This window comes from Plectropomus leopardus, chromosome 10 (genome assembly GCF_008729295.1).
Source record: "Plectropomus leopardus isolate mb chromosome 10, YSFRI_Pleo_2.0, whole genome shotgun sequence".
In the NCBI taxonomy this organism is placed as follows: domain Eukaryota; kingdom Metazoa; phylum Chordata; class Actinopteri; order Perciformes; family Serranidae; genus Plectropomus; species Plectropomus leopardus.
Window position 1 is genome coordinate 26,399,480 of NC_056472.1, and position 13,857 is coordinate 26,413,336.

General features: G+C 40.1%; 1 protein-coding gene across 2 annotated transcripts; it reads right to left on the reverse strand.

Moving 5' to 3' along the window:
• Positions 1 to 4,732: 4,732 nt before the first annotated feature.
• Positions 4,733 to 13,353, reverse strand: shox (short stature homeobox). 2 transcript variants are annotated; one of them, XM_042495020.1, is made up of 6 exons: positions 12,949 to 13,353; positions 11,158 to 11,366; positions 7,883 to 7,940; positions 7,594 to 7,682; positions 5,260 to 5,472; positions 4,733 to 4,901 (listed from the first exon to the last, which is right to left on the reverse strand). In XM_042495020.1, the coding sequence occupies exons 1-6, from the start codon at positions 13,187 to 13,189 to the stop codon at positions 4,812 to 4,814; spliced, it is 900 nt and encodes a 299-aa protein (XP_042350954.1). In that variant the 5' UTR covers positions 13,190 to 13,353; the 3' UTR covers positions 4,733 to 4,811. The 2 variants fall into 2 exon arrangements, with proteins under 2 accessions (XP_042350954.1, XP_042350952.1); XM_042495018.1 differs by having other exon boundaries at positions 7,594 to 7,703.
• Positions 13,354 to 13,857: the final 504 nt, after the last annotated feature.

Below are 13,857 nucleotides of genomic sequence, written 5' to 3' on the forward strand. Positions count from 1 at the left end.
ACAATATGTAGCTAACAATGTGAAGTTAATCAGCAGCTGGGCCCAGTAGTTTGTTTCCACAGAGCATGGGAAATATATGCCCGGCCATATATGTTGTTTTATGGTGAGCATGAAAAGTAAAATGGATAGTTTCTAAAGGTAATATTGTCGCGATGCCAATTTCCATTAGCATGTTAATGGTAATTTCTATATTTTCCTAATTAGAAAGCGTTTAAACAAATGGAGTTAGTGCTGGATTTTTTTTTTCCGAATGGTTGCTGCATTTAAAATGAGAATAAGATTTATAACCAAGTAGGTTTAAAGGAATTTGCCTTATTAAGAGTGAATAAAAGTACTGCAACAGTCAAGAACATAAATATAGAATAGGAAGATCATCAAAATATATGAAAAAGATAAAAATAAAAAATATAAAATAATAAATATAGCTGTTTAAGATGAATTATTGTTATTTTAGCGCTATGCCTCTGCATAGTTGATATGGCTTTTATATCAATATTCAATTCTAATATGAATAAACACCATTTTCTTTCATATTTAAAAACAACATACAGGAACTGAGGAGTCATTTCTTTCGTGACTGGGACGAGACAGGCATTTTTCTGTGGGTGTGGGACGGCACAGGAGTGAAAAATTCAATCAGGTGTCCCCTCAGCTCAGGGGCCTCCGGAGAAAAAAAGGGTCTAAGCAACTGCACTGGTTCCCAACCTGGGGTCCCAGCCTCAACGGCCAAGCATCAGGGAGAGGAAAACAATATATTTATCCAAAAAAAGAAGCCTATTAAGTATTTATGATAGTTGGGAATTTAAAATAATACATAATACAGAGAGAGAACTGTACAAAACATTACTAAAAATACTGCCAAAATTAATCTCTGATGGATTACTCACAGGAAATAATCTGCTCAAAATCCTTCCAAATCACTAATTTTACACCAACTTATGCAATTATTGTGTTCATTATGTGGGTTCATTTGACATTTTCTCAGTTCTCAAAATATGTCCTTTAGTAAGAAGTCTTCAGTTTACTCAGTGATTAAAAAAAAAAAAAGGCTGGGAACCACTCTAGTGAGCAGGGCCGGCTTTGATAAAACCAGATGTAATATCAAGCATAGCCATCCACTAAATATCACCCCACGCACGCACACACACACACACACACACACACACACACACACACTCCACTATTAATATATTATTGTGTGTTTCTCACTTGTGGCCAACATAAATAGCGTTATGTGCTCAAACATGTTGACAAAGCAGCCACGGCTCATTGGTGGTTGATGGATGGCCGTGTGTGCCATGCTAATTATTAGTACACATAAAAGGATGCTGTTATTTCCAGACGTGGCCCCAGCAGGTCCCAGCCGGAGGGGTCACTGGGTAAACACGGAGCCATCAGTCTACGACTATATCACTCAATCTTGATGTATGAGCAACGAGGTACAAATTAAACGCGCGGCGACCTTCTAGGGGGTACGGCACTCAACAGGACGCCATTTGGGCTAATTCCTGCATGGGGTTCAGACAATAGGCCACTATACCACATGGTGTAATTACTTTGTGTACACACATCTGGAATTAAGCTCCCAGAGGAAGCTAATACACTTGAAAAAAAAAGAGGCCGAGCATTTTAGATGTGCAGAATTTAGTATGTGCGGGAGGAACAAGTGGAGGGAGCATGCGAGCGTGTTTGTGCATGACTTCAAATGTACATGCTGATGAACATACGGCAACTCTTGACCTTCTCATGTCATCTGCTCAAAGTTAATCATCGCCGTCGAAACAAGGAGAAAAGATCCTCCTTGAGCACCGAGCTCAAAGAAGATTACATGTCATACATACAGTATCCCTCAAATCTCTGGCTTTCCTTCTATTTTCCCCCGACACTTATAGGCTTCCCGCTCCGGTTACAGCCATCTTGCTTCTATTTGACGACGCTACAGACCCACTTTCCATACCAATCCTATCTGTGTCATTTTGACGAACACAGGCCCAGAGATGTACCGTGTAGGAGGGCTCCAGATTAGGGTTGCATCTGGATTTTATAGCAGCTCAATTTTCCGTGCGGGTGTGCTTCTGGGATTGGATGTGATGAGCTGGGCTGGCGACCACGGAGTCTATACGTGAACGTCAACTCTGGACTGATATTGATATTGATCCACATGTTGAGACAGTTGGAAAGCATCAACATGATCTGGGACACGAAGAGAACGTGCATGTGCAGCAGGTCGGAAACACTCCAGCCATTCGTGGAGGAGATTTGCTCTGGAGTGCCGTTACAGTCGTGAAAATGTGGTTAATTTTGAGTCTCACTGTGTAATTCGCAAGCATTATCATCCTGTGCAACTAAGGATTATTTTCATTATCTGCTGATTATTTTCTCACTTAATCACTTAGTTTAAACCCTTTGGAGCGACATCACTTTTCTCACGCTGCTTTCAGACACCTTTAACAAGTATTTAAACCTTTGGTTAAACTGGTGCAATTTCTAAAAAAAAAACAAAAAACATGGGAAAAAAAAGATAAGTAGCTTGCTAAGAAATGTTACACAAACTGCAAAAGTTTATTAGATTTAGAAATGTATTTTTTAAAAGCTTGTGGGAAATAATGGAAAAAAGAAAAGCTGGGGAAAAACTATATTTATATCTATTTATCATAATTACTTTTTTAAAATGATGTTCTACCAGGTTAAGTTTTTCTTTTTTATTAACTAATCTTTAGGTCATTTTTTGGTACTTCTTACTATTTTTTTCTCAATTTTTGCGTAATTTCTTTGGTCGTTCATTCTTCCTTAATAATTTTCTAAAAAACAATTAATCGAGTTTAAAATTAGTTTGGGATTAATTATCAGTTTCCAACACGTCGATTAATTGTTACCTTTGTGTGCGAAACTCAAAGTTGCCTGTGCAAGTATTTTAAAACTCAAGTACAAATATTTATAACTTTATTGATAGTTTACTTGTACAAGATGTACATTCATATTTTGCGAATCAAAAGGGGAAAAACAAACTGTACGATGATTCATGTTTAGGCATGCTTGCATATGAAATGATAATCATTTTTAATGGGTACAACAAATTCCATGGAGTATTGTTCAATTCAACCATCCCTGAAATGTTTGTAAACTCGGACACGCTACATTTTTTTTGTTTTTGTTTTAGGCAAACAATGCACTACAGCCACACCTCCTAATTCAAAATTTTTAACACTTAAAAAAACATACAAAAATAAATGCAAAGCCATGTAAAAATGTACACTTGTAGTTCAGCGATTTCATCTCTCATAAACTTTCAGACAAAAAATAATAAATAAAACACCCATATGTTTAATTTAAAATGGAGACATAGATAAACGATTCTAAATGGAGGTCTGGTAACAGAGAAAATGCTTTTTTTGGAGACTGTTAGAGGTACGTAGATCTCAAACAGATCTACATGTTTAGCGCAGCTCTGACAGCAGTGTTTAAAAAGGTTGTCAAAATAATCCAAAGTTTTGACGGGAACAATTTGCAAAATACAGTTTGAATTGCTGGGAAATTAATGATGAAAAGTCACCGGGAACATGCAGAATTAAGCTTTTCTTATTGTAAACAACTGCTCGGTTTGGATTATAATTCTGATTTGTTGATTTGATTTGAAACATTTTCCGACATTTCAAAAAGTAAATGATTTTAGAGTAGCGAGGTGTTTTTCTTTTAAATAACTTTGAACTCAACCTAAATTTCTGCAGCATCCAAAAATGTGCTCAACAAGTGACAAACGGCACCTGATGTATACAAAACTGCTTGAATACATATGTGAGATATGGCACCTGGTAATGAGCGACGTTTTTCAACAAAATATACACTGCTGTAGAAAAAACTGGTGTGTTTGTCAAAGAAATTCAACACGCCAACAGAAAAAAAAAATCATTGGGTCTCTTTATCGTTGAGGATTAACTGCTAGCTGTTTTTACTTTTTTGCTATTTACAGTATTGCACTTAAACTGCACACCATTGCATTTCAGTTTGACTGATGCTTTCTTCATATTTTCAGAATTACAAAAAAAAAAAGAAAAAAGTATACCCTTTATCCAAGATAATGTCCTTTTTGCTGATCACATGACAATATCAAATCCCCCCCACCCTTCCCCCTTTAATTAGTAAAGTAGTATCTGCTTGTAGTGCCGTTTGTAAACACCCACATACAAGACCTGAAGTGCAAAGGCTATCTTCACTTCTTTACCCCGGATACAACACAACAAACAGAAAGAAACCAAGACAGAGAGAGAGAGCACACGCTGTGAGGAGAAATCTCGCCGACACATGCCCAGCAACACGTCTCTCCCCTCCGCAGCAAAGGAAACATGAGTTGTTGCTTTTGTTACAGCACAAGTCCAGAAGAATCAAACCGTAATGGAGACCTTTTGTAGGTGTAGGTGTGTGTGGGGGGGGGGGGGGGGCGCATGTCGAATGGCAGTGTTAAAAACAGTTGTCGAGCGTTTATGTCAGGTGTGGATGGAGGCCAGTCCCAGAACGGTCCTCCATTAGAGCTCATGCACTTGGCAGCAGCAGGGAACACAGTGGTTGGAGACAAATATGGCCTTTTTTAAATGTTTTTTCTAGTGAGGGTGGGGGCGGGGTGTAAAGGTGAGAGCCATTCCAATGCCTCGGTGAGGTGGGTTTGTCCCCCCACCACCACCCCATGCTCAAACCCTCTGCATTGTCAACATGGCGGCAGCCAGCGTCAGCGAGGCTCTGCTTTTGGCCCTGCTGCTGCCTGCCAGTTTGCTTTGTTCTAACGTCTTCTGGTCTGACGGGCCCCGGCCTGGCCCTCAGACAGACATCCACATGTGTTTGTACGGTCCTTGGGATGTGATCTGTGCCTGGAGTGGACTGAGCCACTGGCCCCGCAGAAGTCCTGCCTGTTGGGGCGAAAAGTAAAAGGTGATTTCATTGGTATTTAATTACCGTTCTCTACAAGTGGTTTGTTTTGGCAGCTGGTTTTGTGACAATTTTCTCGCTCCCTCCTTCTTTTTTTTTTATTTTCCTCCTCCACTGTTCTCCCCCCTTTCTCTCTCACACACACTCCCTCTCCCCCCTCTCTGTATGTGTTCCTCTCTTTCATTCTCACTCAGTGTTTTTGTTTAGTTTAGTTTTAGCTGTGAGTGTCACGGCCCTTTCACAGGCTCAGTCTTGTGTGAGAGGCGATTATGGGCATCAGGCGAGCGGAGGGGCAGCCCGGTGGGGTCAGAGTCCCAGAGCCTCGGCGTGTTTTCTTGCCTTGAGTCGCAGGTCGGCGATGCTCGAGTTCTTGCTGTTGCTTTTGGCAGCTGCCGCCACCGCCGCCGCTGCAGAGGCTGAGTCGGCGAGCGATGCAATTGGTAGTCCGAACGGAGGGGGCGGGAACATCAGGTAGGGGGCGTGAGCGGCCAGGTGAGGGTGCAGGTGGGGGTGAGAGTGGGCGACCCCGTCTAACTGGAGCTGAGCTTGGACCTGCAGAGGAAGAAAACACGAAAGTTAGTGAGCGCCTCGGGCCGTGTGTGTGTGTGTGTGTGTGTGTGAAGAGGGTTGAGGATTTAGGTTTCACAGTCTGACACTATTAAATTCCCCCTCAAATTTTACCCCCTCAAAGCTGTTGCTTACAGTGTGTTTTCTAAGAAAATAGTTAAGGGCTGCACTCTGCGCTTCAGCCCCTTTTTTTCATGTCAGCTATTCTAAAAGTTAATGAATCATACATTGCTCTCAGACACCACATCCAATTTAATCGTCTAGAATCAAAGTCTTTCTAGGACCCAGAACAGATTTGTTTAATTCAGACTGAGGACTCGGTTATACCCTTGGAAATATGCAGTCTTGTTACCCTGATTATGTATTCAATTGCATAAATAAACAATTTTGCACTAAAAAGATATTCACATATTTGGAGTTATAAATATTTATCCAGACATATTCCTGAGTCAAGGGAAAAAAGGGAACCATAAGGAGCATAGAATATCAGTTTTCACATTCTTGGCAATTATTTTATAAGAAGTAGGTGAAAATTAAGCATCCACTCACTTCAGAGGGAGAGAGCTGAGCCTGTTGCCATTTCTCATGTGTTTCAAACACCACAGGAAGAAGTGGAGAAAAGTATTCGTGCTCTCTTCTCCAACCAAAATAGAGCGATATAAAGTCAAAGTTTTAACTTGACTAAATATTATTTTTCCCCCAGTTTGCTCCCTTTTCATATTGGCCTAAAATGACTGAAAACGACTTAAGCTGTTGAATGAAAGGGGGAGTTAATTCGAACCACAAATGTGTCGTTGCTCCGCAGCGTCTGTGATGGCATCCAAACAGAACCTCCCGCAAACAACGAGCGTTTCCACTCATCTCATTTACCAACAATCGCTGGTAACAGCTGCAACTGATAAAGTCCGAATGTACAGTGTGCAAACGCCTGATTAAAATGTATGAGCGCTGATGGAAATTTTAAAACTTGGTTTTGCGGAGTGTTGGACAAAAAGTGATCCGATGCTGAGAAGACAGATGTGGACATTTGACGTGCTTGTGTGTATCTTCATTAACATGTGTTTATTAGTTTGTCACACACGTACACACTCTCAGCTTGTGTATTTTTTGTTTAATAAGATGGTTTTAGCAGTTATTCTTTACTTTTTGGCAGTGGCGTAGAGGTAGTTGACGAGGTGGGTGTACTAAGACGTGTATGGGTTGTTTACGGAGGAGAAAGGGGTATTCTCTCCTATTTTTCTCTCCTATATATCACTTACTTTGGCCGATGGGTGATTATACTGTAAACAGCCCAAAAAATAGAGTAGGCATACCCCGAAAACCTGCGTATAACCTTCACCACACCACTGTTTGTTGATTGAGACTGAAAAAGGATGCAAGATTCGACCCTCAGACCTTGCACCTCACACCAAACGACTCGCTATTCACTTGTTTCGTTCGCTGCATTGTAATATCAGTGCGGTCTGTGCACGCTGCCCACCGCCTATTCCAACCTCAAACAGCGAGCCTATCTCGGTATGCAGGCCTCGAGCCTCCACCCCTGCCAGTGCAGCTCAACGCCAATATCCATCAGAGCCCACTCCATTCCACTGCTTTCATCATCTCTTTTATGTGCTCGCGCCTGCCGCACTGTTGGCTTAATTAGGCCGCCGCTTTTTTTTTTCCATGAGGGGTCAAGCAGACAAACACAGCAGCCAGGACGCAAAAGCAGATAGCAGCGGATCAAATGTCTGTCCACCTCTCGCTCTCCTCTCGCCGCTACAGCTCAACTCCTCTCCACACAGCCAGGAGGTGAAAGGTGCACTGAGGTCTGAGCTGCTCCCTCCTCCCCCTCCCTCCGACACAGTCTCTCATCACTCACATCTAATAGCTGCACATGGCCTATAGATTCTCGCGAGCATACAAATATAGAAGACCTGTACTTTGACACAGATTCCACCACAGAAAAACACACACATGCAGCTCTAGTGTACACTCACTTTTACCAATACGTGCTGAGTAATCACATTTTTTTCAGCAGCTCTGCCTGTGTATTTAGCTTTTTTATTTTCCCTGATTGGATGTTTTCTAAATGTTTGTCAGAGCTAATAAAAGCACACGGCCTACCTGTTGGAAGGGCATCCGGAGGGCACCCATATTGACATAGGGTGCTACTCTGCATGCGTCGAGGTGACTGCCGCTGCCCAGAATAACACCTGGAGAGAAGGGAAAGATGTCTGTCAGACAGCCAGACAGTTGTTGTTATGTGAGATGAGCAGTCAGTTTTGTTTTTTTTGTTTTTGTTTACACATGCAGTTAAAAAAAAGTAGCAAATTGTAAAACTTAAACACCCCCCCGCCAAAAAAAGGAAAATAGAAATAAGATTATTTAAAAGGCAATAAAAAGCGACATTTACCTTTGTGCATCTGGTTTTCTTGTTTTCGACATTTTGCTCTTCTGTTCTGAAACCAGACCTGTAATTGAACACAAGACAATTATCTACAAGAAAAATGCAAAAAAAAAAAAAAGATAAATATAAATATACAATAAATAAAACATAAATAAATCATTTGAAAAATGTAATGTAATTAATGCCATTTTCTTATTTACACACAACATGTTATTTCAATCATATTAACATTCATATACAGGCCATTTATTTGTAACAGAAAAAAGAAATGCACAGGTAAATTACATATGAGCAAATTAAATCTTATTTAGCTGCTTTTATGAAAAAATGTACTGTAAATTGTTGTAATAAAAAAAATGTATATGATATAAATAAGGCCAGAAATTGTTTTAAATTAGGTCAGAAAAAAACAGACCACATAAAATCCTGAATCAAAAAAATAAGGTTGGTATAAACATGATGTTTAGCTTTACAGTTAAATCTTATTAAATTGTTAAATAAAATACAACAAAATGACTACAAACTCAGAACTGAGAAAACTACCACAATCTCACAGACATACTATCAGAGTGCTATGATGATATTCCGTCAAGATTTCTTTAAAAAGATACTAAAAAACCTTCGTTAGCCACCTTCCAATTAGCTGCCTGTCTTTGAAGCTGCAGGCTGCAGGCTACGGCCTATTGTTAATCATCATCAACCTAATTTGCCTCGGTGAATAACATTATCCCCCCTCCCCTCCGACCCCCGCAATGATTATCATTTACAGATACGAAATTAGCGGCTGGTCGCGGGGACCACAAAGGGCGCAGCAGACTGATGATGATGATGATGATGATGATGATGACTCAAGGTGCCGTGAAGCCATTTTGAGCCGCGTGCATCGGCGTTCAGCACTGAGTCGATGGGACTGCAATAACTGTCTATTATAGGGACTGAGAGGCACGCGGCAGAAGAGCAGAAATCACCTGAAAATTAAAAAATAGGCTATATATAGTGTTCTATCTTTCAAATAATAACCATATAGATATCATTTTTAAAATAAATATAACAATGTATTTTATATTTATCTATATATATATATTTGCAATAATTTGTATTATTATAATTATTATTGCTATTATTTGAATTATCACATTAATAATAATATATATAAAGGTGCATACTGTAAATTGTCACGACTGTATAGGCCGTGTGTTCTCAGCTCTGCAGCGTTAAATGATGGTAGAAAAAGGTGTTTATGAAAATCCCAGGTGATTTTGCATAGACGCACAGTAATCCCTCAGATAAATCAAGGCTAATATTAGACGGGCCCAGGATCAATTCCAATTACGCGCCAGTATGTTAAGCAAAGTGAACTACACTGGTTCAGACAGTTATTTCTTCATTAAGGGCCACTCAATGATGCGCTTCACAAATACCCTAATCTCATTTCCTTTTTGATTTTTTATTAGAGACAGTGAATAATGACATTTAATTTAGCAGCGCGCCAGAAACCCAAAGATATTAGTCCTAACCGAATTACTGCCTGCTCCTCACCAAGCTCTCATAACTTTCAATTAGATTCATTGACAGCTGCTCGGAGCGCAGGTTCACAGCCTGAAACAGCCCTGCTGCAATTCACGCGCACTAAATCTGGTGATGTCCCCGTGCGTAAAAAGTGCCTTAAAATGCTTTATTTTTCAAGAGACCATCAGCGTGCACTGACGGTCGTTTTGATCACATAAAAACAGACACAGTCGGACTTTGTAAAGCATATTTACACTATGAATTATTTAAATTTTATTAGTGATAATAGCAGTGTTATCCCGTATGATACTGTCAACCCGAGCACGAGCTCAAAATGGTAGTCGGTGGGCTTATAAAGCTCCACGATGGGTCTTATTCATCCGATTAGATAGCTGAACAGCAGCAGAGTTGGGCCAGAATTGAGTTATTTCTAATCTGTTTTTATGGGGACACTACATCAAGCCAATGGCAGATATTACAAAGAAAATGAGGAGAGATACGAGTTGACATAAGAGCGCGTCCCCTGAAGCAGCCATTCAGGCTCTTCATTCATTTTAATCATTGCTGGGGTTTTTTTTCTCCCCTAAGGCTGCTCGGATCGTAGGATGTTGGCTCTGCAGGCCTACTGCTGCAAGTTCAGTAGGTTGTTACATCCCGGATCACTTACAGCAGCACACGTGTTTGATAGCACTGACTCACGCTAACCCACCGTCGTTAAAAGTTACACACATTTGCTTATATATCTTATAAATATATTTAATATCTGCGTTATTTTAACTCCCTGATAATTACACCAGAGAAGGCACAGACACACGCGATTAAATATTCAATTTAAATATGGAATAATTTCAATCTGCAAAAGTCTTTCAAAAAGATTAACACTGATCGCATAGAAATTCTTTTAGGATACAGATCTCACTCTCCAATTGTAACTCCCAGCAGGATTAATAGGACACCACGAGGAATAAAAAAACATGAGTTGTGAATTTTTAAAAAATCCAAGATTGTGATAAAATTACAACACTGAGTGCCACAGACACTTCACATATCCCCATAGGAATATTACTCGATTATTTTAGACTTTTTCCACAACGAAGTCTGCTATATTTATCTCTCAGGTGTTTAAGGTGATCCTGCACACACACTAATGGGCTATTCGTTTTTTATTTAAGAATTTATTTATTTGCATGCTGCAGGACACACTCTTTATAATCACAAAAGAAACAAAAGGAAAAAATTGAGGCTTTTTTTTTCACTTGATTTTTAAAAGCTCGGAAACATTATCAGCACGAGCTCAATTTTGCAAACTAAATCATTAATTATTAATAATAATAATAGTAATAATAAAATGTAAAAAAAAATAAACGAAAATATTTTGTGTTTATTAAGTGTGTTAATTGTTTTGTTTGCAAATAATTTCAAGGTAAATCTATAAACTTCTTTCATGGGGCAGTGGCACGCCGATTTTTGAAAATGTTCTTTTAAATATCGCAGTGATCATAGCATAAAGGACTAATTAGATCATTAACAAAACTTCACAGTTCACACACCTGCTGTATGAGAAATATCGCAATCTGAAGATATATGACTTCTAATAGAAATCATAATGTCACTTTAAAACGCCGAGATTATTGTCACACTGACACACACCAGCCCCTGCAAGAGTATTATGACAAACACACCGCTTCGTGCTCACACAGCAGCCCCGCTGTGTTTGCTCTTTTGAACCAGATTGGATGAAAAAAAAGGAAGAGAAAGGAGGAGATCTTCACCTGCACTCTGGCCTCGGACAGTCCCAGCCGCTGGCTCAGCTCCTCTCTCATGAAAGCGTCCGGGTAGTGCGTCTCGTCGAAGAGCCGCTCCAGCTCGTTGAGCTGCTCCAAGGTGAAGTTAGTGCGACTCCTCCGCTGCTTCAGTTTGCCCTGTGCGTCCTCGTCCTCCGACTTCACGTCCTCCTTTTTCTCCTTACACTCGTATATCCCTGTTAAACGGTCCACGGGTTCAACAAAAATAAAAAAAGAAAAGACGTTAAAATTCTGAACTTTACACCTTCCTGAAATAACTACATACACACACACTCCTATCTACTCATGCACATTACTGGCCCCCCCATAGTCTCTACACTGGGCCCTGTCAGGGGCCTAAGGCCTGGCAATTTGGCAGCAATACACACACATACACACACACACACACATTACAGAGCCTATTTCTTCAGAGAGAAAGAGAGAGGCCCGTGGCTGCATTTCCAGCCTCCATAAGTCAGTGTGTAATGTCAGGGAAAAGTAAATCAGTCAATACATGCCATGTAAGCCAATAAGGGTATAAGCGATTTAAAGAGCAGGGAATTAAGCTCCGGCTAAACGGAGAAGATTTAGGCCTAATTATTCGCCTCAGTAAAACAGACTGAGGTTGTTTTAGGCTATAAATTAAAAAAAATCTCAGCCCTTTCATTTCGTTTCCTTAAAATATCTTTGTTTAACTCAGTGTAACACTTAGACTATACTGTACTATATCACTGTGTTGTTATTATTAGAAACAAACTTGACAACTGCTGCAACTGCTGGGCTGTTTTGCTGTTAGCTGACTGTTTTTTCCACAACTGAAAGTAATTTAATATTACATATAACATTACGTAAAATGCTTCTGAAATTAATCACATGCAGAGAGAACCAGTCTTCCTCTTATTACATTAAAACAAAGTGTGAGACAGAATAATACACATTATAATGCTGACCCCTTTTTCGCTCTGCCTACAAGATAAATATAGAAACAAGTTACTCACTAAATGTCTAAAACTCTGACCAGTGCACACTATCTGTCTGCTGAGTGAAAATAGGCCTTTCCTGCTGTCGCGTTTAACCCATTAATAAATGACAAAACGGATAACCTTTTTTTCAAATGGCAGAATTTTTAATTTGCAGCAATTTAACAGCTGAAAGTGTGATTTTTCGAGTGCATGATCTAAAGCAGTAATCTACACTGGCTATAGATTTTAAAGGGGGCACTACATCACAGTAGTGTTTAAGCTAAGCTTAAAAATGCGAAATATAATACAAAATTCACCTGAATTCGTGTAACAGATAAATGAAAATAAACTGGAGTGTGAAAGATTGCAGTACGCTTTACAATGCATCCTGTAGGATTATTGTAGTCGTCGAAAATTTTCATGTTGGCGCAAAATGTTAAACTGCCATTAAAATAACGCTAAACTCAAAATTAAACGCTAAATGTATAACAGAATTATTTTACAAAAATTATCCCAGATAGGTTTTCGTTTGGTTTAAAGCCTGGACGTCTGAAAACACGCATCAAACAGTTAAAACGACCATCAGAAGGAGGGCCCGCCTCCTTCTATGTAAAATAATCATTAAACCAAAATAATGCGTTAACTTTGTAAATCTACTCCAACTAAACGCGCACTGTTGCGAAAACTATTTTTACGCGTGGATTTGTGCCGGTTCGTACAATCAAAAACAGAAAAAACGTCGCTCTCGATACCAAACAACACTTTTCTCGACACAACGGAGCATTTTTCCTTTTTTAAAAAATGTAAATAATCTTACCCTCAGTCGCTCTTGAAACATTAAAGTCCTTGAGTTTCTCCTTTTCCAGCTCGACGTGGTCCTTGAACAGATGCACCGGGCAGCCCTCCGTTATGTCCTGCAGGTTTGTCTCCGGGCTGCCCAGCTCCCTCGCCCTTGTCAAGCCGCTCTCCAAAACTTCCCTGTACGTGATACTCTCTTTGCTGCTCTCCTTGGTTTTCTGATCGAAAGATTTCGACACGAATGCCGTAAGTTCTTCCATGGTTCGGCTCTGGGCGCTCAGTAGTGGTCCCGGTCGAGGAAATCCACCGTGAATTCTCAGCGCATATACCTTTTACCGTCTCTATATAGTACACCAGCGACTGCTCACGGATACGCTCTTTTTTGGAGGCTGGCAGCAGCGATAGATAGAAGGGGTGGAGAGGAGGTGAGATCACTCCTGCTGTTGTGACTGTGTATTTGAGAGCACACTATTTATACACGGCCACCTCAGCCCAGCCCCCCCCCCCCCCCTTCCCCCCCATCGCTGTGTCTTGAGCAATTACAGGCCGGCGCGACTTTGCAGAATTCTACTTTCAGCAGCTTTTTTTTCTTCTTCTTCTTCTTCTTCTTCCACAAATCAATGATGGAGCTGATGGAGGCGGTTAATTGAATTACGGGGTCATTAAAATGCCTACGGTGGCTCACTCCTGCGAGGAGGCTGTATATGGCTGTTATGTCTAATTAATTCGGCGAAAATTTAATTAACGCAATTAGGAGATACAATTGTGGGATTGCCCCGTGATTTTTTCCCCCCGGTGTTTGTTGAGTTGACAAATGTGTTTGATAGTCCATAAACCACCTATAACTTCTGTTGTATCACTGAGTGAACTTACACTTCTTTAATGCGGAGTTTATTGTAAAAACGCGAATTAAATAGTATTAATTCAG